This window comes from Marmota monax, unplaced genomic scaffold (assembly GCF_021218885.2).
Source record: "Marmota monax isolate L192 unplaced genomic scaffold, Marmota_monax_Labrador192_F-V1.1 WCK01_AAM20220418_F8-fsc00010, whole genome shotgun sequence".
Classification (NCBI taxonomy): domain Eukaryota; kingdom Metazoa; phylum Chordata; class Mammalia; order Rodentia; family Sciuridae; genus Marmota; species Marmota monax.
Window position 1 is genome coordinate 17,399,384 of NW_026692321.1, and position 22,221 is coordinate 17,421,604.

General features: G+C 50.2%; 1 protein-coding gene across 7 annotated transcripts in view; it reads right to left on the bottom strand.

Moving 5' to 3' along the window:
- The window catches only part of Adcy3 (adenylate cyclase 3), an 84,132-nt gene extending 62,141 nt beyond the window's left edge, over window positions 1-21,991 (bottom strand). The window contains exons 1-3 of one of the 7 annotated variants that reach the window (XM_046441375.2): window positions 21,683-21,991; window positions 20,350-21,221; window positions 3,465-3,752 (exon numbers count right to left, since the gene is read on the bottom strand). In XM_046441375.2, coding sequence (XP_046297331.1) covers window positions 3,465-3,752; window positions 20,350-21,024 — 963 coding nt within the window. In that variant the 5' untranslated portion in view covers window positions 21,025-21,221; window positions 21,683-21,991. The remainder of the gene's footprint in view (window positions 1-3,464; window positions 3,753-20,349; window positions 21,222-21,682) is intronic. The other 6 variants (XM_058578395.1, XM_058578394.1, XM_046441374.2 and 3 more) reach the window with 6 other exon arrangements.
- Window positions 21,992-22,221: the final 230 nt, after the last annotated feature.

Genomic DNA, 22,221 nt, shown 5'->3' on the forward strand with positions numbered 1-22,221 from the left:
TGGTGATGAATTCTCCCAACTTGACTTTGTCTACAAAATATCTTTACTTCACTTTCATATCTGAGGACTATTTTTGTTGGGTACAAAATTCTACATTAACAATTTTTGTTTTTTAGTTCTATTGTTTTATGCCTTGAATAATTTCTGACCAGACATATGCTGTCATTCTCATCTTCCTTTCTCTCTATGTGACATCTCCCCCACCCCTGATCTTCTTTCTGGTGCTTTTATGAACGTCTTCTTATTAAGTGAATGATTATTATGTGCCTTGACTTGACTTGCTTTATTTTTATTTGCTATATTTACTTGGGTTTTGTTGAGCTTCTTGAATTATGGGCTAACAATTTTCAGCAAATTTAGAAAAATTTTCTACTACTATCCCTTCAAATTTTTTTCTTTTTTTGGTCCTCCTCCTCCTGTTTTTCTGAGACTCTGATCACACATATAATAAACTGCCACCTGCCATCCTGTGGTTTACTTTTTATCAATGGTTTTTCTTTATGTGCTTGATTTTAGATAGTTTCATGGTTCTAGTTTCAATTCATCAATCATGTTTTCTGCATTGTCTAATCTATTATTTTTTCATTTTGATTCTGTGATTGATAGTCTATTTTTCACTTCCAGAAATGCTATACTTTAACAGTTTTCCATTTTTCTCATCATCTTGCTGATATTTTCCTTTATAAGTTTGAGAAAATGAAACATATTTAAAACATCTGTTTCCTTTTTCTGCTAATTCCAACATGTATTATTACTAGGTCTACTACTATTGATAATTTTTCTTTTGTCACATTGGGTCATGTATCAAGACACTTGACACTGTCAACTTTACTTTTTCTTTTTTTAACTTTGCATTTTTCAATGCAGAATTTGTTGTATTGCTTTAAAGAGTTTTGGATATTTTCCTGTTAGACAGTTAAGTTAGTTGTTGATTAATTTGATTATTTCATATTTACTTTTAAACTATTTTAGGGTGAGCCTTGTATGTCCCAGTGCTGATGCATGGCCCTTCTACGTTTCTATCAAGTGCTCCATTTATTCAGTGAAGTCTCCTCTTCAGCTAGAGGGTAAGCAGAAGCCTGGCCCTGCGTTGGTGCATGCTATTGGTCTTGCAGCTACCCTCAGTAGTTCTTGTCTGGTCCCACAGGGTTTTAACCTGTGCATAGTAGACTGATATTAATCCAAAGATTTAAGAGGGCCTCTATACAGATTTCTGGAGTTTTCTTCTCATTGTCGCTTCTTCCTTTAAGGTATTCTGCTCTATAAATTCTAGAAATTTTGGCTTCCCCAAACTCTGCTCTGCCTCAGCTCAGTGAGTGCCAGGCCCTAGGCTCTCCTTCCCTGGGGCAGAATTATCTCCAGGAAGAAAGCCTAGGTGATGATAGGGCTCCGACGGTTAGTTTTCTTTTCCAAGGACTCACTGTTCATCATGGCCTATTATCCCAAAATGGGTCAGACTTCCCAATACTTTCTCCAGTTCTAGCTGTTTTTACAGGGGGAGGTAACCCCAGACTGTCTTGCTCGCTCTTGACTGGAGGCAGCCGTCTCTTGCTATATTTCTGGTGTACACCATCACTGATAGCTCACAGAAAGGGGCAGCAACTGCCCTCTTTCAACTATATGCCTCTTGCCTACCATACCTACACCCCACTGTTCCCTAACTGCCAGCCCTTGTCCCTAATCCAGCCACAGGTATCCTCTCCCTTTTCCTCAGACTTCTCACAGAATGTGCTGCCACCTCACTACCTACAACTTTGACACCTGATTCAAAGACCCCTGTCCGTGGCATAAAGGGCCCAAACTGGACCTGGATGGAGCAGAAGCTGAATACCAGCCCCACCTTCCAATGGCCTGTGTGTCCCCAGGGAACACCTTGGTTTCTCTCTCTCTGTAATCTCCACAGAGTTGGGGTAAGGATCAGGGTTCCAGGCGTGAAATAGGTGGGTGCTTGATGAGTGTCACTCCCCATCTCTGAGCCACCACTTCACTGTTGTTCTCTTTCACCTTCTCAGAGGTGGTTTTGAAACAGTCTCTCACCATTTATGGGAGTGTGTGGAAATCTTCACAATCACCAGGGCAACAACCAACACATATCAACGTCTAGTACACGAGGCACAAGAGCAGGCCCTCAGCATATTCTGGCCAAGTAAATCACTGTGTCCTGCACTTCCCTTGATTGCTACTGTATTCCACCCCATTCAGTCACAGCCCTCAGTTTGTCACCAGGATGATCTTCCTCAAGGACAGCTCAGCTCGGTTCTTTTGCCTGCCCCAAAACCTTCCATGACTCCCTGTTGTCATAACTACCCCAGATAACATTCTCTGGTCTTACATTTTGAAATCCCAAATTGCCTTCTGGATTTCTCTCTCACCATCACACACCCAATTCTGCAGTAAAAGCTTCTCTGTGACCATGTATGTGTTTTCCTCCAGACGTTCGTTAACAAGTGGACACCTGTGTCCCTCTCCTATAACGGAGGGTTTGATACCCACTGTGACCTTCAGTGCTGCCTCCTCCTTGGGGCTTTCTCTGAACTCTTTTTTTAAATTATTATTGTTATTATTTTTGGTAGTTGTAGATGGACAGAATGTATTTAATCGTTTATTTTTATATGGTGCCAAGGATCAAACCCAGTGCCTTACACGTGCTAGGCAAGCGCTCTGCCACTGAGCTACAGCCTCAGCTCTGAACTCTTGTAATCTGTTACAGATGCCCTGGAGGGCTTGGGACCTCCTTTCATAGTCACCTTGAGGTAAGCCGCACTCTGAGATCCAAAGGACAGGAAATGGGCCTGTTGTGTCTGGGATGGGAGAAGTAATAGCTCTATCAGGAAGCCCCCTGCAGGACTGCCTCAGAGGGAGGTTGGGCACACAGCTGCATGATGAAGGAGTGACCAGGCACCCCCTCCTCTCTCCAAAGGGAATCACTGAGCCACAGGGCAGATTAAGTCCATCACAAAGGCCAGACTAAGGATCTTCACTCTCAGGTCAGTGTTTTGGACATTTCAGCCTCTGAACTCACTTTCATAAAGCCAGAGGGACAGGAGCAGGAGAACATGTCCCAGGAAGACACGCAGCTCCTGGCTCCAGATCTCTGGGGAGAGGCCTGGTGAGGCTGGAGAGACCTCAGGAAAACAAGCAGAATTTATCCTGCAACCAAGACCTGCTCCTGCGGCCGGAAGACATCCCTGTTCTGCACTGGAAACCTGCAGTGGCTGAGCACCACAGTGCCGTCCCCTGCAAGCACAAATGGCAGGCTACCTGCTGCACTCTTCCCACGCAACCACACGCTCTCAGCCTCCTGCCTGGGCAAATTCCGAACACTCCACTGCCCCTCACTCCCCATCACCCATGTCCCAATGTCACTTGCCTCCAAGGCCTACCTCCCCCTCCCATTCACATGCTGGGTGGCCTTCCACCCCTTCTCTACCCCAGTAACCTCAGCAGAGCCACAGGACACTCACGAATGGAGACTGGCAGCACCAGTGGGAAAATCTGTGGGTTTCCCATCTCCCTTCTGTCTTGGGCCTGTGGCAGGTCTCGGCCCCTCCACACACGCCGGTGTGCCAGGGGGCAGCAGCTCCCCGACGATGCAGGAGACTGGACGCAGCCAGGAGCTGAAGACCACAGAACCGCCCTGACACTGCCTCTCTGTGCGACCTCAGGCAAGTCACTTCTCTGTGGGGCCTCTTCTCCAGAAAGCTCTGGGATGTCCCTGGAAGCCAGGTTCTCATGCAGTCCCGGCTCCCCGTCTAGGAGGAAGCAGCCGGCAGGAAAGAGTGAGCCTGAATAACCTGGTCCCTGGGGTGCAAACCCCAACTCTTCCCTGTTTGTAAATTCTGCCCACGCAAAATGCACTCCGGCACTTCCTCAAAGGCATATGCTCTGGGGCTTTACACAGTTACGGATAAATGTGATCAGAGTAACACTTGCAGCTGAACAAGGCTCGGCGGATTACAAAGTGCCTTCACTCCTCGGTTCACGTATTCTTTACACAACTCCCTGAGAGCTGGCATCTTCGCTACAGTCACAGCAAACTTAGAAGGCTGCTGGTTCTAAGAGCTCAGTGACTTAGTAAATCTAAGGACACAGGGAAGGTTAAGCCGGTTGACCAAGATCACAGAGCAGACAAACAGAAGCCCAGTGATCTGGCTCTGTGTTACTCACAGTGTCCCTGTCCCTCTACCCTCCTCATGCATGGGGAGTGCGGGGTACACAGGAACCAAGGCTCAGCAAGATCAAATGGTCTCCCCAAGACCCCAGCACCCACAGAGGGGCAGCCTCAACTCAACTCCTGATAAAACACTATGAAACAGGCAAAGTGAGAAACGCAGAGAATGTCAGCCCTTGGCAGGACACAGAGACTCTGGGGCCTCACACCTTCCACAGGCTCTCTCCTCACCCTGGCACAGTGCCACCTCCTCCACAACCACCCACACCCACTGCCCACAGCTTGATGGCTGTATTGATCTGGATGATTTTCTGAGTCCCAGTGAATAAGCTACTCTCTTAGGACCAGAGTCCAAAGCAGGCGCCATGTCCAACAGCAGGACCTGGCTCTCAGCTGGGATTCTACTGGCCCACCGCTAGCCCTGGTCACCTCTGCCACTGGCCTGCCAGCCCACAGAGGCCCTGGGTTTCCTGCTCCGTAGGACAGTGAAAGACTCCTTGCTGCTACAAATGGAAGGAGGCCAGGGCAGCTTGCTGGGCTGAGGCTGCAGCTCCCGAAGGAGGCCACCTGTCTGCACCTCCAATGGGACCACCTGGCTGAAGAGGGAAAGGGCCTCAGACCACGGGTGCCCCCATCCCTTAGAGAGGAAGACGACAGTCACACAGAGGGGGACATCGATGTTAGTGCTAAGGATTCTGCCTCACTGATTTGTATAAATTTAAATCAATCACCTACCAGTCCTAAATGTGCACAGTCACATAAACACGTAAATTCACAGGAAGATCTCTGGAAGAATCAACAGCAAACACTTGGCAATGGTAACCTAAGGGAAGGAGACGGGGAAGGGACGGAGGACTTTCACTTTTATTCTTTATATTCCTGACTCGGCTGAATTAGTTTCTTATAACTATATTTATAATAACTATAGAAGAAAATCAATGTTCAAATCTATCTTCAAAAGGGGGGCCAATGCTACAGAAGCTATCCTTGAGGAACAATATTATGGGTAGTATTTTTCCATCCTTTATAGTATTTTTCAGGCTTTCCAAGTGAACATGTTTGTTTCTTTTATATTAAATTAAACCATACACTGAAATTGCCATTTTTGATGGGTTGAAAGTGATTTGATTTGATAATTTCATGTAGTTCCACCAAATAACTCAGGATAAATACCCAACCCATACTTAACAGAATAACTTCTCAGAACCAGGACCACAACCAGACAGTAATAAATTTGTGTTTTTGTTTTTAAAGGAAGCAAATAAACAGAGCAGGGCTTTCCTTTCAGGCTGGGACCCAGGGCTACTCATTTCCATATTCCCAGCACCCAGCAGCTTGAGCAAAACCGTATCTAGGTTCACATGAGTTTGGCGAAGGAAAGATACATAAGCAGACAGAAAAGAAGCATCCATCACTAGGCAAACAAATGAAATTACACATGCTAAATTCAACAATAAATAAGGCATCTCAGCAAGAAAAGAAGAGGGTGGACAAAGAGGGAGGTGTCCGGCTCTGGTTAACTGGATAATTGGGCTGACCTTTGCTGATCTGGTAGGAGTCAGGGACAGAGGAGCAAGGAGGAAGGCAAGCAGACTGAGGGGCATGCAGGCTGCAGAGGGCACAGCCTGGATCAGCAGAGCCCAGGGAGACAAACACACTCTCCAACTCCAAGCAGCAGCTCGAGCCGAGTGTCCCCGAGAGGCTTCTCCCTGCCGAAGTAGAATATCCTCCTGGAAGAGGAACAGCTCAGCAGTCTCAACAGAGCTGCCCTGGCTCTCTAAATTAACTTCTGTTTTTATGTAGATGATCAATCTTAAGGCCTGATGTCTAAATCTCCAGCAGTGGGAATCCCCCACGTGAAGTTTGTCACTATAGAAATGACACTTGTAGCATTTGTGTTCTGTAACAGGCAGGGTGGGTAGGGTTCTTCGAGCAGGCTTGGGAAATGTTTGTAACGCAGTAGAAGGTACTCCTGGGCACCACGATGTAGTTTGCTGCTAGAGAAGATGCCCAGGACAACGTACGGTCCAGAAACCATCTCACTGGAGGACTTCTGAAAAGTGAGACGGGCTGGGCTCGCAAAGAGACCAAGGGAGAGCACGACAGCCGAATCCCAGGACTGGGAGGACCGCTGGGTAGAAAACAAGAGGCAGATGCACATTACTTCCTGTGGACACTCTAGAACCAGGGAGAACGGCGGGGCTCAACAGGAAGGGGCAAGAACACTGACGGCACTGAAGTTCAAGGGCTCAACGGGCCAGACTGGTCAGGAAGGTCCACCCCTCTGTACACCTCCTCATCTCACATGCACAGCCCGCGGGAGCCTCTCTGGAAGAGAGGGTGCAGTCTACTACAATTGCATTGACTTCTGCTCCAACTTTTGGAGTATTTCCTAAAAACTAGTTGTATTTAGTCCCAAACCTGTTTATGCCAGTTGTTTTTTGGCATTATATTTACATAATGGAATTGAACAGATAAAATATGAATGTGAAAGAAAGATGAGTCTAAAAAATGAATATTTCAGAAATGTTTGGTCAATGCAAGTAGCTAAAAAAATGCCATGGAATTAGAGGCGAGCAAAACAATAAAAATTTGTCTAAAATTAATAAAGAAAGAAGTCATAAAAATCTAGACAGGCCAGGCACGGTGGCATACACCTGAAATCCCAGAGGTTCAGGAGGCTGAAGCAGGAGGGTTGCGAGTTCAATGCCAGCCTCAGCAAAAGTGAGGTCTAAGCAGCTCAGTGAGACCCTGTCTCTAAATAAAACACAAAATAGGGCTGAGGATGTAGCTCAGTGGCCCAGTGCCCCTGAGCTTAATCCCCAGTACCCCAAAATAAATAAATAAATCTAGAAGCATTCTGTATCCTGATTATTTCCAAGGGACTTTTAATTCTCACTCACTTCAAGGAAACTGAAAATTATCTACACATCCTAACTGCAAAAGAAGGTCACTAGGGATACTAACTGGAGTACACACTGAGCAGCTCTAATCTGGAAATCCAAAAGCCAAGCGCTCTAAAATCTGAAGCTTTTGAGCACTGGCAATGATGCAGCAAGAGAAAGACTCCAGACTGTGAAACTCTGTTTCATGTACAAAATTATTAAAAATATTGCATAGAAATTACCTTCAGGCCATATATACAAGAAATATGCAAATCATAAATGAATTTTACACTTAGACTTGGGTCTTATCCCCAGGATACCTCATTATGTATAGTAAATATCCCCAAATCTGAAATAATTCTGGTCCCAAACATTTCAGATAAGGGATACTCAACCTATTCCAATAGGCAAAGAAAAGAACTTTCCCTGCAGCACAGTATTAGCCAAGGAACCATACAGCTAAATGTTTTAAATTAAAATAAGCTATTTAAAATATGCATAAATGTAAATGTGGGTGTATACATAGGTATACATGTGTATGTGTGTATACACACATAAGTGTGTTGTGTATATATAACTTTGGGGGGTTCCTGGATTTTACTAACATTTTATAAAACCTAATGAGCTTTATGTAGTAGACTGCACCCATCTTAAATGTATAATTTCATGGGTGTTGACAAATGTACTGCTATGTGACTACATCCCCACTCAAGTTGCTGAATTCTATATTCCCAGTGACTTGGGAGGCTGAGGCAGGAGGATCACAAGTTCAAGGCTAGTCTCAGCAACTTAGTGAGACCCTTGGCAATTTAGTGAGACCCTGTCGCAACATAAAAAATAAAATAAAAAGGACTGGAAGTGTAACTCAGTGGTAAAGCACTGCTGGGTTCAATCCCCAGTAACAACAAGAAAAAGATACAGAACTCTGCCATCAGCCCCAGAGTTCCCTTGTGCCCATCCAAACCAATACCCTGAATCCCTCCGAGTTCTGCAAAGGTGCCACAGGACTTCCAACACCACACTGGGGTCATCTGTGGACCTGTGCTTACCACCACCCATCTTTTACTGTTATTCCCTTCCTCCAGAGTAAAAGCCATGTTTTTGGTGGGTGGCTCTGTGTGACCAATACCACAATTATTTGACGTTTTACATTAACCCATTAAGTCCTATCATCCTATATGTAGGACACTGATAAAAAAAACCTCAAATTGTACAATAAATGCACCACTTATGTTTTTAGAATTTTTATGTCTTTTGAGAAAATAGATAAATAACTAGAGTTTTGAAAATATATATATTTATGTAATAGGATATTCATATTTTATATAAAATGTATAAAAATAAATAAGCTCTAGATTATGACTTCCAACCTATTTTAATGCACCTTTGCCAGTTTTGTTGAGATACAGAATTGAAAACTTCAGAGTTAATGGGTTTAACCAACTACATGTCTCTGTCCCCTCAGAGAAGCCCGCTTTTGGCTGAGTTTGATCTAGAACACTCGGCCTTGAGACCAGACAGCCCTGCATCCCTGTGAGCTGAACTTGCTCTCACTGTCCTCCACTGTCTCAGCTACAAAATGCCAGTGGCAACGTCACACAGTGGGTGTAAGGACAAACTGACATAAGTAAAACATACTTTAAAGACCTGCGTAAATGCCATTTATGACCCTTGAGCTTATCTGTCAGCCTTTTGAACAGAGTCTCCAGACCCGCTTTGGAAGCAAAAGCTGGGTCTGCATGGGACACCCCGGCCCGCAAGCTCCACAGGGAGCCCAAGAGCCTCTCCTCCCCTGCATCCAATGAGCAGGAAGAACTCTCAGCACAGGGGAACAAAGTGAGGCCACCGAGATCCATGGGAATGTCCCACAACCCATGATCCAAAGATGATGCCATCAGCTTGTGACCAGGCCAACCCAGCTCCTGCAGTGCCAGTGACCTGGCCTAAGGCAGGCGGAGTCTGGCCTTCCTCCAGTGCAGATCCCTCCAGACGGGCTGCAGCCCATCTCCCACCACTGCTCACTCTCAGGCCATTCCTTGAAAAACAGGTGAAAAGAAAATTGATTGCAAGTGAGAGGCCATTGCCGTAATGAAACAAAAGGAAACTGTCGCAGAAGTACAGCACCCTCTGTCCTCACGAGCCTCTCAGGGACACGCTACCATTCACAAGCAACCAAACAAAGGGAGCCTGGCTCCAAACCTCTCTCTTGCTTCCTGTGTCCCCCATTGTGCTGTCTGTTCTGCATTTCCCCACCCCACCCCCGATTATTAGTTATCAGAAACTGTCCAGCAAGCAAACAAGCAAAGCTATGATCACTTAGTGAGATTTGAAAGTTTTTTTTGTTTTTTTTTAACTACTGTGGGGAAATGGTCAATAATTCTGAAGACATGTGTTTTGGGTTTTTTTGTTTGTTATAAGACATTCATTTAGGAAATGTGAGTATTTATTATGCAGACATTGAAGGTCGACACCTAGTCAGGGGCTAGGAAAAGACAGGGCAGAAGGAGCCACCACCCAGGGAGGGATTACTACCCACCGTCCCCACTGTCCTCTCTAGGGCACCTACCACAACCAGCTTGGTGACTGCTATGGTTTGAATGTGATTTGTTCCTCCAAAGCTCATATGAAATGTGATTCCCTGTATAACAGTGTTAAGAGGTGCTGGGGCCTTTAAGAGAGATCGGTGCCTTCCTCGTGGGAGTGGTGGTGTTATGAACTCATGTGTTGTCTGCCCCCCATGTGCCTCCTTGTCCTTCTACTTTCTGGGATGGGTTGAAGCAGCACAGGGGCCTCGCTAAAAAGTGATCCCATGTCAACACCACACTCTGGATTTCCCAACCTCCAGAACGATGAGCAAGCTATAAAAACCTCTATTCTTTACAAAGTACTAGGTCTCAGGTATTTTGTTATGGCAACAGAAAACAAACTAAGATGGTTGACAAGCCTTAAGCTCATCTGTCAGCCTTTTAGGAATTTGGCCCATGGGGATTTATCCCTTGGTATGGTCCCCTTGGGTGGAAAACTCAGCCTTTGAGGGCAGCCCAGAAGCCCACCTACAGCCAGCCATGAAGCTGGAACAGGCAGCAAACACAGCCATCACTGCCAAGTCTAACTCAGCTGCCACCAAACTACACTTCTTGGGGACTAATCTTGGTGATATGTGAACCAACACAACCCTGGAGATCTTACAGAAGTTCAAATCCAGTAGGCTTATGTTGGGGTTTGGAAAGAGGTAAAGGGAGGGGCAGGAGCTCTTCTGAAACACGCTATTTATTTCTCTGTTTACAAAAAACTTAGTTCTTGAGGAGAGGAAGGGAAAAGAAGAGAAACGGCTTCATTTCTAACCAAGTGAATTCCTTAGGAACCACAAAGAGGAATTTTGCTGGAAGAGACAGTTAAAAACATAGTCAGAGGAAAGCAGAGTATTGGATATAGAATATCCAGGAGGGGAAAGAGGAGAGGCAACAGGTCGGCCGATGTGACATGTGAATGGCAATAATCAGGAAAAGACACAAACGATAAAATTAATAGATCAAGAGTAACCAAATGTCCTACAGAAAAATAATATCATGTTCTGCCATATTACACAGAATTTTATCATTTGAAGCATTCTTAATAATCCTTCCACAAAAAGGAAACAGAGGGGGGGAAGGCCAGGCGTGGCGGCCTTGCCTGGAATCCCAGCTCTCGGGGAGGCGCATGGTGAGCTCCAGGCCACCTGGGAAACACAGAGACCCTCCTCCAGAGAAAGGAAGTTCAAAGGCGAGAGATGATCTGCCAAGAATAAATGCAATAAATAACTAGCACTTGCGTGGTGCTTTGTACTTTGTAAGGTGACTCTCTATACATCATCCCCTTCCACTACTAGGTGACAAAATAACGCCCCCATGTCCTTGTTTGCCAGGGAGAACAGTGAGAAGCTGCCCTCACCCCGCACCTTGCGGGGCCCCACCTTGCCTTGGCCTATCTTAACTTTCCCCAACTCAAGGGAGTCAGGGGTGCAAAATGCCATCCGACAGGAGCTGCTTCTGCTCCCAATGGTCCTTCTACCCATCAGAGGCCACCTGGGACTTGCAGGAGCCCAGAGAGGAAGCAGGGGCAGGTTGTGGATGCTTCATGTTGAAGACCCAACACACCAGTCTGCTTCCCTCCCGACCCACACTCTCTCCCTGGGCAACCCCCCATGTCCCCTTCAGTCTTAGGGACCAGTAAATGCTGATGAATCTGAAATCCAGAATGCCTAGACCCCTCTTCTTAGCTCCAGATCTTGAGTACAGGGCCTGTTATACAGAAAGTGCTCAATAATTGTCCACAGAATAATTTGCATTTGGATGTCCCACGGGTACCTTAAACTAAACTCCTTCTCCCTATCCCTGCTCCCATTTGGATGGATAACCCTGGTGGCTTCGTGCTGAGACAACTTTCACAGCCTCCTAAACTGTCTTGGTTTCACTCAAGTCCATCAGGAAGCTCTTTCCACATGCAAACTAGACCCTATCTGTCCCCTGCTTAGAATTCTTAAGGAGAATTCTGTCATCCTAAGAATAAAACCCTTTCACTATCTGGCTTCTCTACACCTGTCCCTCTAGCTCCTGCCACCCAAGAATACCCCCCAGTCCCAAGCAAGCGAGAACCTTCTGAATGACCAGAAGGCCTCTGCCCACTGCTCCACCTGGCACACTCCGACTCATCCTGCAAGGCCCGATTCCACAGTTCCCCTTTGGGAGCCTTCCTCGGTTTCCCGGGGCAGCCTCTCTCTCACTGATAGGATTCGTACGTACCACAGCCCGTGAGCGGTGAGGGCAGGAGCCGCCGCATTGCACAGCCTGCCTAGAACTGTGCTGCCTGATGAAACAAATCTTGGGTAAGCAGAAGGAGGAAGGGAGGAGCAACCAGGGGAGGTGGCGCGGAGCAGCTCCAGCTCCACACAGCTACTCTACTGCAGGCTCTTGTGCAAATCATTTTTGCCTGAGGACTAGAACTAGGCAAAAAGGATGTCAATCACTCATTTTCTGGGCTCCTAAAATCCTCCTCCAATTCCTGCTTTTTACCTGGACCAGAAGGAGAATGAGAGTGAGTGCTCTGGTCTCAGAGCACACTCTGGGGCAGGGATGGCGTCCCTGAGTGTGAGTGAGTGTGTCGGGGGGCAGGAGGGCTGGGATTTAACCACAGGCGCTCTACCACTGAGCTCCAGCCCCAGCCCCTTTTAATTATTTTATTTTAAGACAGGGTTTCACTAAATTGCTAAGGCTGGTCTTGAACTTGCAATCCTCCTGCCTCAACCTTCCAAGTTGCTGGGATGACAGGCACCACCACCTGACAGCACCAGAAAGGATCTTTATTAGCAAGCGACGGAGTATTGATCGGCACCCTTGAAGAGCTAAATAAATCTGGCTTTAAGAAATCATCCTCAAATCACTTGGATTTATGCCAGAACATTTCTCCTGCCAAAAAAAAAATGTATCGAATTCTCAATGAGAGGCAATGGGGAAGGAAACAAAGGAAAAAGCAAAGCCAGGATGCGGTCACTCCACCGACATTCACAGAGCAACCGTGGCAACCACGGCACTGCGAGGACCACAGCGTGGCTCCACCATGGTCTGAATCTTCCAGGAGGTAAATGACAACCTGTAAAGACAGACACACACCACAGTTCTGAAGGATATGCACAAGCAAATCCCCGCTTTGGGGGAAGTGGGAAGGCTGCCCACGGGTGCTACCTGGAGAGAAAGGGACAAGACTGGTGCTGGGGCCTGGTCTTAGAGCACACTCCTGGGGTAGGGATGGCTTCCCTGAAACCTGGCGTCCTGGACAGACTGTGTGTTTGACAAGGTAGAACAGACGCTTCCCACGCATGGCAGGCAAAGCAGAGCCCACACAGGAGGACCACGAAGCCTGTGCGAGGTGGTTTCCAAAAGGTTCTGAAAATCTGAGAAGTGACAGATTGGGTCAGATGGTGACTCAATACCCTAATGAGGTTAAATACAGTCTGCTCTGGACATGTCTAACTCGTGCTCCATGCAGACTCAGGCTTCAGTCCCTTCTCCCCAGCACCCCCGCGTGCCTCCTGGCCTGGTAGACAGCCTCAGAAGAGGGGCCACCAACTAACTCACTCCCGCTCCATGCACACGTCACTCTCACAGCCAGGGGTAGGATCAATTGCTTCTGGCACCTGAGTCAGCCCTGTGACTGCTTTATAGGCCCAGCCTCCAAAACTCCAATAGCTTCCACTTCCTCTTGAGACCATGGTGCTGGGAGGAAGCCCACGTGGGCCTGTGAAGAGGTCAGGCGGAGGAGCTCCGGGCGCCAGACCTGGGCAGAAGCCTTCTTAGCACCTGCCAGCACAGCCCTCAGCCAAATGCCGAATGCTGTGTGAACCGGCCAGCAGCCAAGTGCATGGCCCCTGCCAGGGCCACAGGAAGCAGAAAAACCACTCAGTGACCACAGCCAACCCACAGACTCCTGAGAAGTAATAAACGGTTCTTTTAAACCCCTAAGTTTAGGACTGCTGTATACCAATGGATAACTACAACACACAGCAAACAAATGGCTATATCTGCAGTGAGGCCATAGAGAAACAGGCCCTCCCACGTTATGTCTGACCTGTTATGTTGTTTGGATCTGGAATATTCCACAAAGGCTCATGTGTTGAAGGTCCCCAATGCAGCACTGCTCAGAGGTGAGGCTACTGGAAGTGACTGGATCCTGAGGACTCTGACCTCATCAATGGATTAATCCACTGAGGGATTCGTTGCTGAATGGACTCCTGGGAGGTGGTGGAAACTGTAGGTGGGACCTAGTTGAAGGGAGTGAGTTCTGGGGGGCTACCTTGTGCCGGACTCCTTCCTCTCTCTTGCCCTGCTTTCTGGCCACCATGAGGTGAGCAGCTCTGCTCTGTCATATTCTCCTAGAAAGCCAAGATATAATTCTTATTTTTCTAAACTTGCATTTATTTCTGAGGAAGAAAACATTTTATAATGCAATACTAGCCTCCACTTAGACTACAGAGAGTGGCACTTAATGCCGTCTGATGAGCTGGTCACCATGACAGACACCAGTGTGTGAGGGCTGCACACTCAGCACCCCAACAGCTGAGCTCCCTTGTGAGCACATGCTCCTCATCCCCAAGTTGCTCCTCCAAATGCTTGAGAGTCGAGAAACCAAGACCCCACCCTGCTGGGAGTGCTGCGGCACAGACAAGGGAAGGTCTGAGGGCCTCTTTCATGACGCAGAAGGGATTCGGGGTCCCACTGGCCTGGGTTCAAATCCCACTTCCCCACTTACTAGATTTGTGGCCCTGAACAAGTCACATCAGTCATCACACGTTCAGTTTGTTCATCTGTAAAATGAAAGCATCTGCCTCTTGCTGAAGACACTGGATGGAGCAGAGCAGAGCTCAGTCACTGTGGTCACCTGGTTTGCCTCCACTCTCATGGGGCCTGGGACTACCCAGGGGAGCATCTCAGCCTGAGTGCTGGTGAGGGTTGGGGGTACTTACCCGTGGAAGTAGTCATCAAGAATGTGTGACCTGGTGAGTGGACAGCTGGGGGGAAGGTGGATGTTTATTCAGGGTCGGACCATCCTACTGGGATCTGCTCTTTAAGAAGAAACTGCAGAATAAGAAACACCGGGGAGTCCAAGCCATTCGGTCGGATGGAGAATTTACCAGGATGGTTGGGCTGGCCAGTCCAAGCAGTGAGTGAATATGTGTGTGTGCAAACACGCTTGAGCATGTACCCATTCACGCACACACAAAGCCACACGGTAACCCAGTGCTTACCCAGCCCTGGGCGTCTGTCTCCTCTCCATAAAAACCCAGCTGAGCCGGGCACAGTAGTGCATGCCTGTAATCCCAATGGTTCAGGAGGCTGAGACAGGAGGATTGTGAGTTCAAAGCCAGCCTCAGCAACAGTGAGGCGCTAAACAACTCAGTGAGACCCTGTCTCTAATTAAAATACAAAAAATATAACTGTGGATGTGGCTCAGTGGTCAAGTGTCCCCGAGTTCAATCCCCAGTACCCCAACCCCCCCAAAAAAACCCAGCTGAACCATGAAGTGCTGATTTAAAATCAAACATGAAGACTCTGATGTTCAAAGAAAAGTGTCAGTGAAAAAATGTGGGTGAAAGGTGGGCCCTAAATGGCATATGAACCACGATGACACACTGGGAAAGCTCTGTTTACACAGATAAGGATCAGAAAAGGCTACGGAGAAGTGCAACCCAGGGAAGGGAGGGAGGTGGTTCTCTACAAAACCATTTACTTGCTCAATAATCCACTGTTCTTCATCCCATGCGGTGGGCCACCACAGCCCTGCGCTCCCGGCTCTGCATCTTCTCCACCCCTGACTTGTCAGATGGCTGGCCCTGGGTTCAGTACTCCCGTTGCTCCACGCAGGTTCATCTGTGCACTCTTCACAAACGATGGCCACTTCGCTCCAGCCCCAGGACAGCAGCAGACCCCAAGGGCCAAGACTGGGGATGAGTCTGCCTCCCTCCTGTCTCCTGGCCCCTCCCTGCAAGCTCCTGGGCCTGCTGCCTTTCTGCCCTCACACCCAGCTCCTGCCCCTCATCCCTCTGCACTTGTCACATGCTCCTGGCCAAGGTCCCATGAGGAACTGTCAGGGGCTTTTCCCTTCCTTGCATCCAAGTCCCAGGAGGAGAGGGGGTGCTTCCTATTATATTTGAGGGCCTCCCACCTCTTGGCTCTGTACTGCAGCATTGCTTAGCAAAGACATTTAGAGAAACCAAAGCAGGAAGCAGGCCCAGATGCCTGGGTTCCAGAGAAAGAGGGGCTTCAGGAAAGTCCCCCCATTCCACCTTCTTATTCACCAGTGACTCCTCCAGATATCTGGCCCTCTACCTCCTCTCAACCTAACTGAGCCTCAGTTTCCTTATCTGTGAAAAAGGCAGTCACATCCAGGATTTAACAATATTTAACTCAGCCGCAGACAGGGATGTCTCTGGAAGCCATGTCCCCTCTTGCGTCCCCCCCCACAACCGCACTCCCCCACACCAAGCCAGAGCCAAATGCCCCTTAACTTGGGTGAATGACTTGCTGTGTAATTTGTAAGTGGGAAAGAAATCACATGTTCATGGCTTTGTCCTGCCTGGCTTTGTGAATAAGGGCCTTAATAGGCCACTCATCCCATGAGAGAACTGCTCCCAAATAGACTTTCTGCTACAAAGTCAGTCTATAAACCATTTTTCAGGGGTCCCTTAGCTCCTAATTTGCCAGAGACTCTCTCCTTAATGATATTATCAGAAGCTAACAGGTGCATGTGCGCATGTGAGGGTCTCAAAGCAGCCGATGATCAAAGGTGTGCGCCCCACCACCTCGGCACGTTTTCTGCCCTTCATCCTGACCCATGGCTGCAGCTCCTGGCCCTGCTCCTGACACCTCTTGCTTCTTCACTTCATCCCAGGGCCAGTTTAGGGTGGTGAAGGGTAAACTGCTATAAGAGGTGCTGATGCAGGGACCAGGCCAGGGGAGGGACCTCGGGAAAGCCTGCCAGCTGCGGCTCCTCCTGACTCTTCAGCCCTCCTCACCACGCCTGACTTGTCAGACGGCTGACCCTGTCTGCAAACCCTGCAGGCTGCAAAGCCCGGACTCTGCTCAGTAGTACTCATCCTTAGCCAATGGGTGAAGCCCCAGCCCCACCCAACCTCACACCCCAGCCTCTACCTGCTCCTCTCTTTGGAACCCCGCCTGCTGGCTTCCTAAGAAGAGCTCAGGATGGGCATCAGGCCACCCTGAGCCTTGTGTGTACCTTCTGTCCTTCCCATGGAACCGAGTAGGTCTAGACTGGGGGCATGAGGGTCAAAAGGAAGACTTTTGACACTGGAAATGTTTTCTTGGTGCTGCTGGTGGGGGCAGCACCCAAACCACAAAACTCACAAAAGCCCAGAACCCAGGTGTTAACTGTGAAAATGAGTCCATCCGGCACAACTCAGGGGGTAGTCCCTGCCAGAGCCAACAGATGAGGGGGGAGAGAACGAAAAGGGAAAACACACGGGTGGGAGAGAGAGGAAAGACGGGGCGGAACTGGGGTATGAGACAGTTCCTCTAAGTTGGGAGGCCTGGCCACCTAGCTCTAAGGCCCCTGCCCCTCTTGTCCTCCAAGGAGCCCTATGCCCAGAATCAACCCAGGCTGGAGGAGCAGCAGAACAGAATCATGGTTCCCTCCACTCCCTGGATAAGGGTAGGACCCGGGTGTCCCACCCCACAGCAACACTGCCCTTTGCTTGTCCACGGTACCCAGAAGGGAAGCCATGAGTTAAGGAAGACTTTGGTGGGTGAGCCTGGGAACCCAGGCACCTTTTAAAAAGTCATATTGGTCCCAAATGAGTGACTCAGAAACTTCTGGAACATGGCCCACTATGAGCCAGGCCTCCAGCCACCTATCTCAGGCTCCCAACCGGACCTTGGGAGCCCCTTTCCCTAACCCCTCCATCCCCAAAGCCAAGCTCCAGCACGGCTTCATGTCAAGGTCATGCTCCCCTGGGATGCTCATATCTTTATTCGTGTGTGTGTGTGTGTGTGTGTGTGTGTGGTGCGAGGGATTGAACTCAGGGCCTGTACGTGCCAAGCACACATAAAACAACTGAGCTACACCCCCAGCTCCTAATATTTTTATTCTTGATTTACTCATTTTTCTCTTTGTTTCTCAATTTGGGGGGTTTTGTTTCTTTTCAGTGCCCAAGGGAAAGACAAATCACGAGTTCCTACTTCTCCAGGCGGTGACCCAGCAGGGGCCAGTGGCCTGCCCTATGGTGTGCCTTGTCTGGATCAAGGCCCACAGCTATTCTTCCTGAAAGCTTCAGGGGGCTCCAAGTAAGTTCCCTGCTGACCTGAGGCCCAGAGTGACACTGGCTTAAAAGGCCATTCCAGCCCTCCTCAAAGCAAAAGGGTAAAAAGGACTTGGTGCCAGTTAAGGCCATTAAGGCAGGGCCCAAACAGGTACTCTCTTCTGGCCAGTAGAGAGAGACCAGGGATGCTTATGAGCTGTGCCTTCTACTGAGATCTGGAGGGTGACAGCAAAGTAACAGTCTCTGTCCCCAGGAGGAGGAAGAAGGGAGGCAAGGCTCCTGCTCTCGGCCCCAAAGGAAAAAAAAACCCCGTGGAGCACACACAAATGTTCTTCCAACCGTGCAGGAGCCTTGGGCTGGGAGTCAGCGCATCTGGGCTCTAATCTAGTTTCTGTCACCAATGATTGTCCATCTCTATTTCCTCCTCTGCAAAATGGGGGGTTTGGACTAGATGCTCTCCCAGGCCCCCTCCTGCACAAACATCCTCTGACCATTTCTAGAACAAATCAGAAGGCTGAAGCATGAAAGGGGAAATTGGCAAAGCTGTGAAATGCCATGTCTGTTCACCCTGAGACGGCTCACAGTAGCCACTGTCCACAGCCTACTCGCACATACCAGGGCCACCGAGGCTCAGGTCAGCAGGAGTTTCAGGTCTGCCCAGCAGGTCACCTCTTCAAGTTGACACCATCTCAGCCCCACCCTCCACAGAACTGAGCTAAAGTAGGAATCAGACCCTCTCTACAGACCAGAGAACCTGAGGCGAGCAGCGGGGAGCCTTTCTGTCATTCAGCAACAAGGCTGGCAGGCCAGACACTACTCTGGCCTATCCTCTAGTCACTGGTATGCTGCCCCGCCCCCAGGGACACTGACTACTGTCCCTCGTGTCTGCTAAAACCCAGAATCTCTGTCAGCTTGATAGGGCCCCTCTCTCTGTGCCCCTATCTCAAAACTTCTCAGACCTCGAGATGACTCAGGGGATGACACTGAAGGTAATGGTTCAGAACTTGATCCCAGACCCCAAATGCTGCCAAGCCCACCTGCCCATCTGCCTCTGACCAATTCCCAGTAGGAACGACTGTGGCCATTTTTCCCACAGAGCCCTCCACAGGCAGAGACACAGGCTGAAGTCACCAACTCTGGAAGCCATGACAGCGATGGCAGGCGCTCACATGAGAAGAGCAGGACATCGGGAGAAAAGCAAAGGGACATGCTGGCATGGCAGACTGCAGAGGCTCGAAGCTTCAGTGAGGTCACTGCCTGAGCCAGAAGGGAAAACAAGCAGCAAGTTGGTCCAAGCACTAGGAAAAAGTTAAAGCTGAGCAAAAGCCGTGTTTTCCTCTAACCAGTGGGAGGCAATGGAATAGCCCCAACTAGTTTTTTCATCAACCACCAAAGGTTCTATAGGGCCCCTGCAGACAGTCCCCATCACAGGGAGAGAAGGGTAATGGCTGGGGTGAGATGGAGGCAGGAATGGCACCGGAAGCAGATGCAAGAAATGAGTACTCCAGCCACATGACTGCCATAACTAGCCGGGTGGTCTTGAGAAGGTCACTTTCCAGCTCTGAGCTCACGTTATAAAGAAGTAGAAGGTAGGATGTAAAACTGTGGCATTTGTTGACTCCAAGCTCCATGGATGGAGTCCCCGAGTGAATTACCAGATTCTAAGCTGAGAAGGCCAGAATCCTGTCCCTGATTTCCGCAACCCCTCAGAGCCTGGCTTGGGTCCTAGCATTTAGGGAGCATAATATATTAGTTGAGCTGAGGCCAAAATTCCACCCCTTCCAGCAGAAACCATCTACCAGGACTAGCAGACTCCAGGATGTGGTGGCCAGTAGCAGTCCCCAGACGTATTCCCACACAATTCCTTCTATGGGGACACTTCCATTTCCCTCATCACCTAACTGCTCATGGCACCCCAAGCAGAAGCAGGATGTATGATAATCACATCTCCCCTCTCTGCAGCTCTTCGCATATCCTAATGAGCTCTCACCCACGTTCCTTTGATCCTGACAACAGCCATGTTCTGCAGGCAGAGCAGACAATATCCCCATTTGACGGAGAAGCACTAAGCCCACACAAGTCAAGTCACAAGCTGGAGCTAGGAAGTGATGGCCTGGGATGAGAATTCCTTGCAAGAGATTCTCCTGGCCAGGGACACTGACAGGGAACAGCCAGAATAATGCTGCCTTGAGATCAGGCCTATGAGAGCCTTCCTGTCATCCAGTCAGGGTGGACACAGATGGTGAAGTGGCCCTGCAGGCAAATGTCCTGACATGCTCCTTTCCCTAGGGGCAAACACCAGTTGACATGGAGGTGTGAAGCCAAGGGTGGAGACAGAGAGAAGTGGTCTTCCTACACTGGCTGCCAGAATGCATTTTTTACTCAAGGGCAAAGAAATCAATCCCCATCACTACCACACAGATCCCACCTGGGCTGAGAGCTGATGGCAAGTGAAGGTGCAGGGTGGGGAAGAAGGCAGGACTCACCTCCCTCAGCAGCTGCATTCCCTGAAGCTCATCCTGCTGCTGCTGGGCCACAGTGACTCCCAGGACAAGCGTGTGCACAACACAGGAGATCACAGAGATGATCACGATGGGGCTGAGGCTGAGGGGCAGTGTGATGAAGAAGGAGAAGACAAAGAAAGCCTGCCAGCCCACTGTGTCACTGGCTGCATGGGCACGGGCGAAGTTCAGGCCCAAGTAGGAGAAGATCTGGGCTGTTATCAGCAGCCACAGCACGTAGGGTACCACTTTTCGGGTAACTCGGTCAGGGAGCAGCCCCTTTTTGCAGAGCACGAAGAGGATAATGTCCAACACCAGCCCTATCCCAGCCACAACGAGGGGAGCCAGCTTGTCACTGGAAAAGACCACAGCACACATGACCACCACGTAGCAGTCAAAGAGGGCTGCGAAGACCACCAGCACCAACAGGGTCTCATGGCGCTGCCTTTTGAAGTAAGTCTGGTAGAGGTTCTCCAAGGATTCCGGTACAAAGGTCAGTCGCATGAATCGAGGCAGGCACAGGCAGGAGCCCGAGTTCCTGACGGAGATCTCATGGGTCCGGCCCACCCCACGATCAGGGTCAGAGGGCAGGCTGACGGAGTATTCTGCAGAGTACTCAGCCGAATACTCGGGCTCAGAGAAGCCCTGATTCCTCGGCATCCTGGCTGGTGTCTGTTTCTACTGGCCCTGGAGAAGTGGACTGGAACAGAGGAAGCTCCCAAACAGGCCGCCTACCAGGGCTTTCTCAGACCTGGAGAGGGCTGAAAGCCTCTTCCTGGCTGGGGCTGAAGGGTGGCCACCTGGGGCAGGAACACAGAATGGAATTCCAGGGCACAGGTGGCACTGATCATCTGGAACTTAAAAGGACAGTGCTAAGTAGGAGCACCTCTCCTTCCCCATGACCCACCCTACCCCTCACAAAAGGATCTTTGCTGCAAGATCCTCCAACACCAGGCCCTTCCCCCGCTGCAACACGGCACACATACCCAGTCCTGTCCACGCCAGACACCCGGTTTCCTTTCTCTGGTTTATGGAGGGGCCTAGCCACCTCTCCATCTCTCACACCCTCATCTCTGTGTCATCTCCCTCATTCCCTGACTTCCTCGCCTAAATTCCCTCCAGGCCCCGTCCTTAGGAGCGGAAAATAAAACGTGCCAGGAAGAAGTCAGAGCCATCCTGGGGATTCCTGCATCTTCCTTCTGTTTACTTCCTTTTTCCATCCAGCCCTGGGAGACTGGCTTCTCTCTCCAACCGGCCCCTTCCCAACCCCCGGGGCGCTGTCTGCTTGGCGGAAGCCTGGCCCGGGCCCTGCACTTACCTGTGCGGGGAGTCGGGAGCCGCGTGCCCCGGGACGGTCCCCGCGCTGGCTGCGGGACCGGGTCACGCGAACCGCGGGTTGGGGCGGAAAGGCTCAGCTCTCCCAGAGGCGGCTCCCCGCCAAGCCTCGCCGCCCCTCCAGCGCCACGGCCCCCGGCCCGGCCGGAGCGCCGCTCCCTTGCCGTCAGGCCCCGGATTCCGCCGGGAGAGGCGCGGGGCTGCCCCTCAGCATCCACCGGCGCCCGGCCGCAGGAGGAAGGAGGCTGCGGCGACGGGCGCTGGAAAATCCGGGGGCGCCGGCCAAGCGCGCCCGCCCCCGGGGCTGCGGCTCGGGGGCCGGGGTCGGGGCCGCGGCAGCGGGCGCAGGAGGCGGCGCGCGCGGCGCCCGGACCCCCTCCCTCCGGAGCGCGCGGTGGTCGCGGCGGCGGCTAGGTGCGCGCGCGGGGCCCTCGCCGGCGAGAGAGCGGGCCGAGGCCGGGGAAGTCCGCCAGCATCCTCTCACCCGCCCTCGCGCCGAGCGGTCCGCCGAGTCCGGGCGCG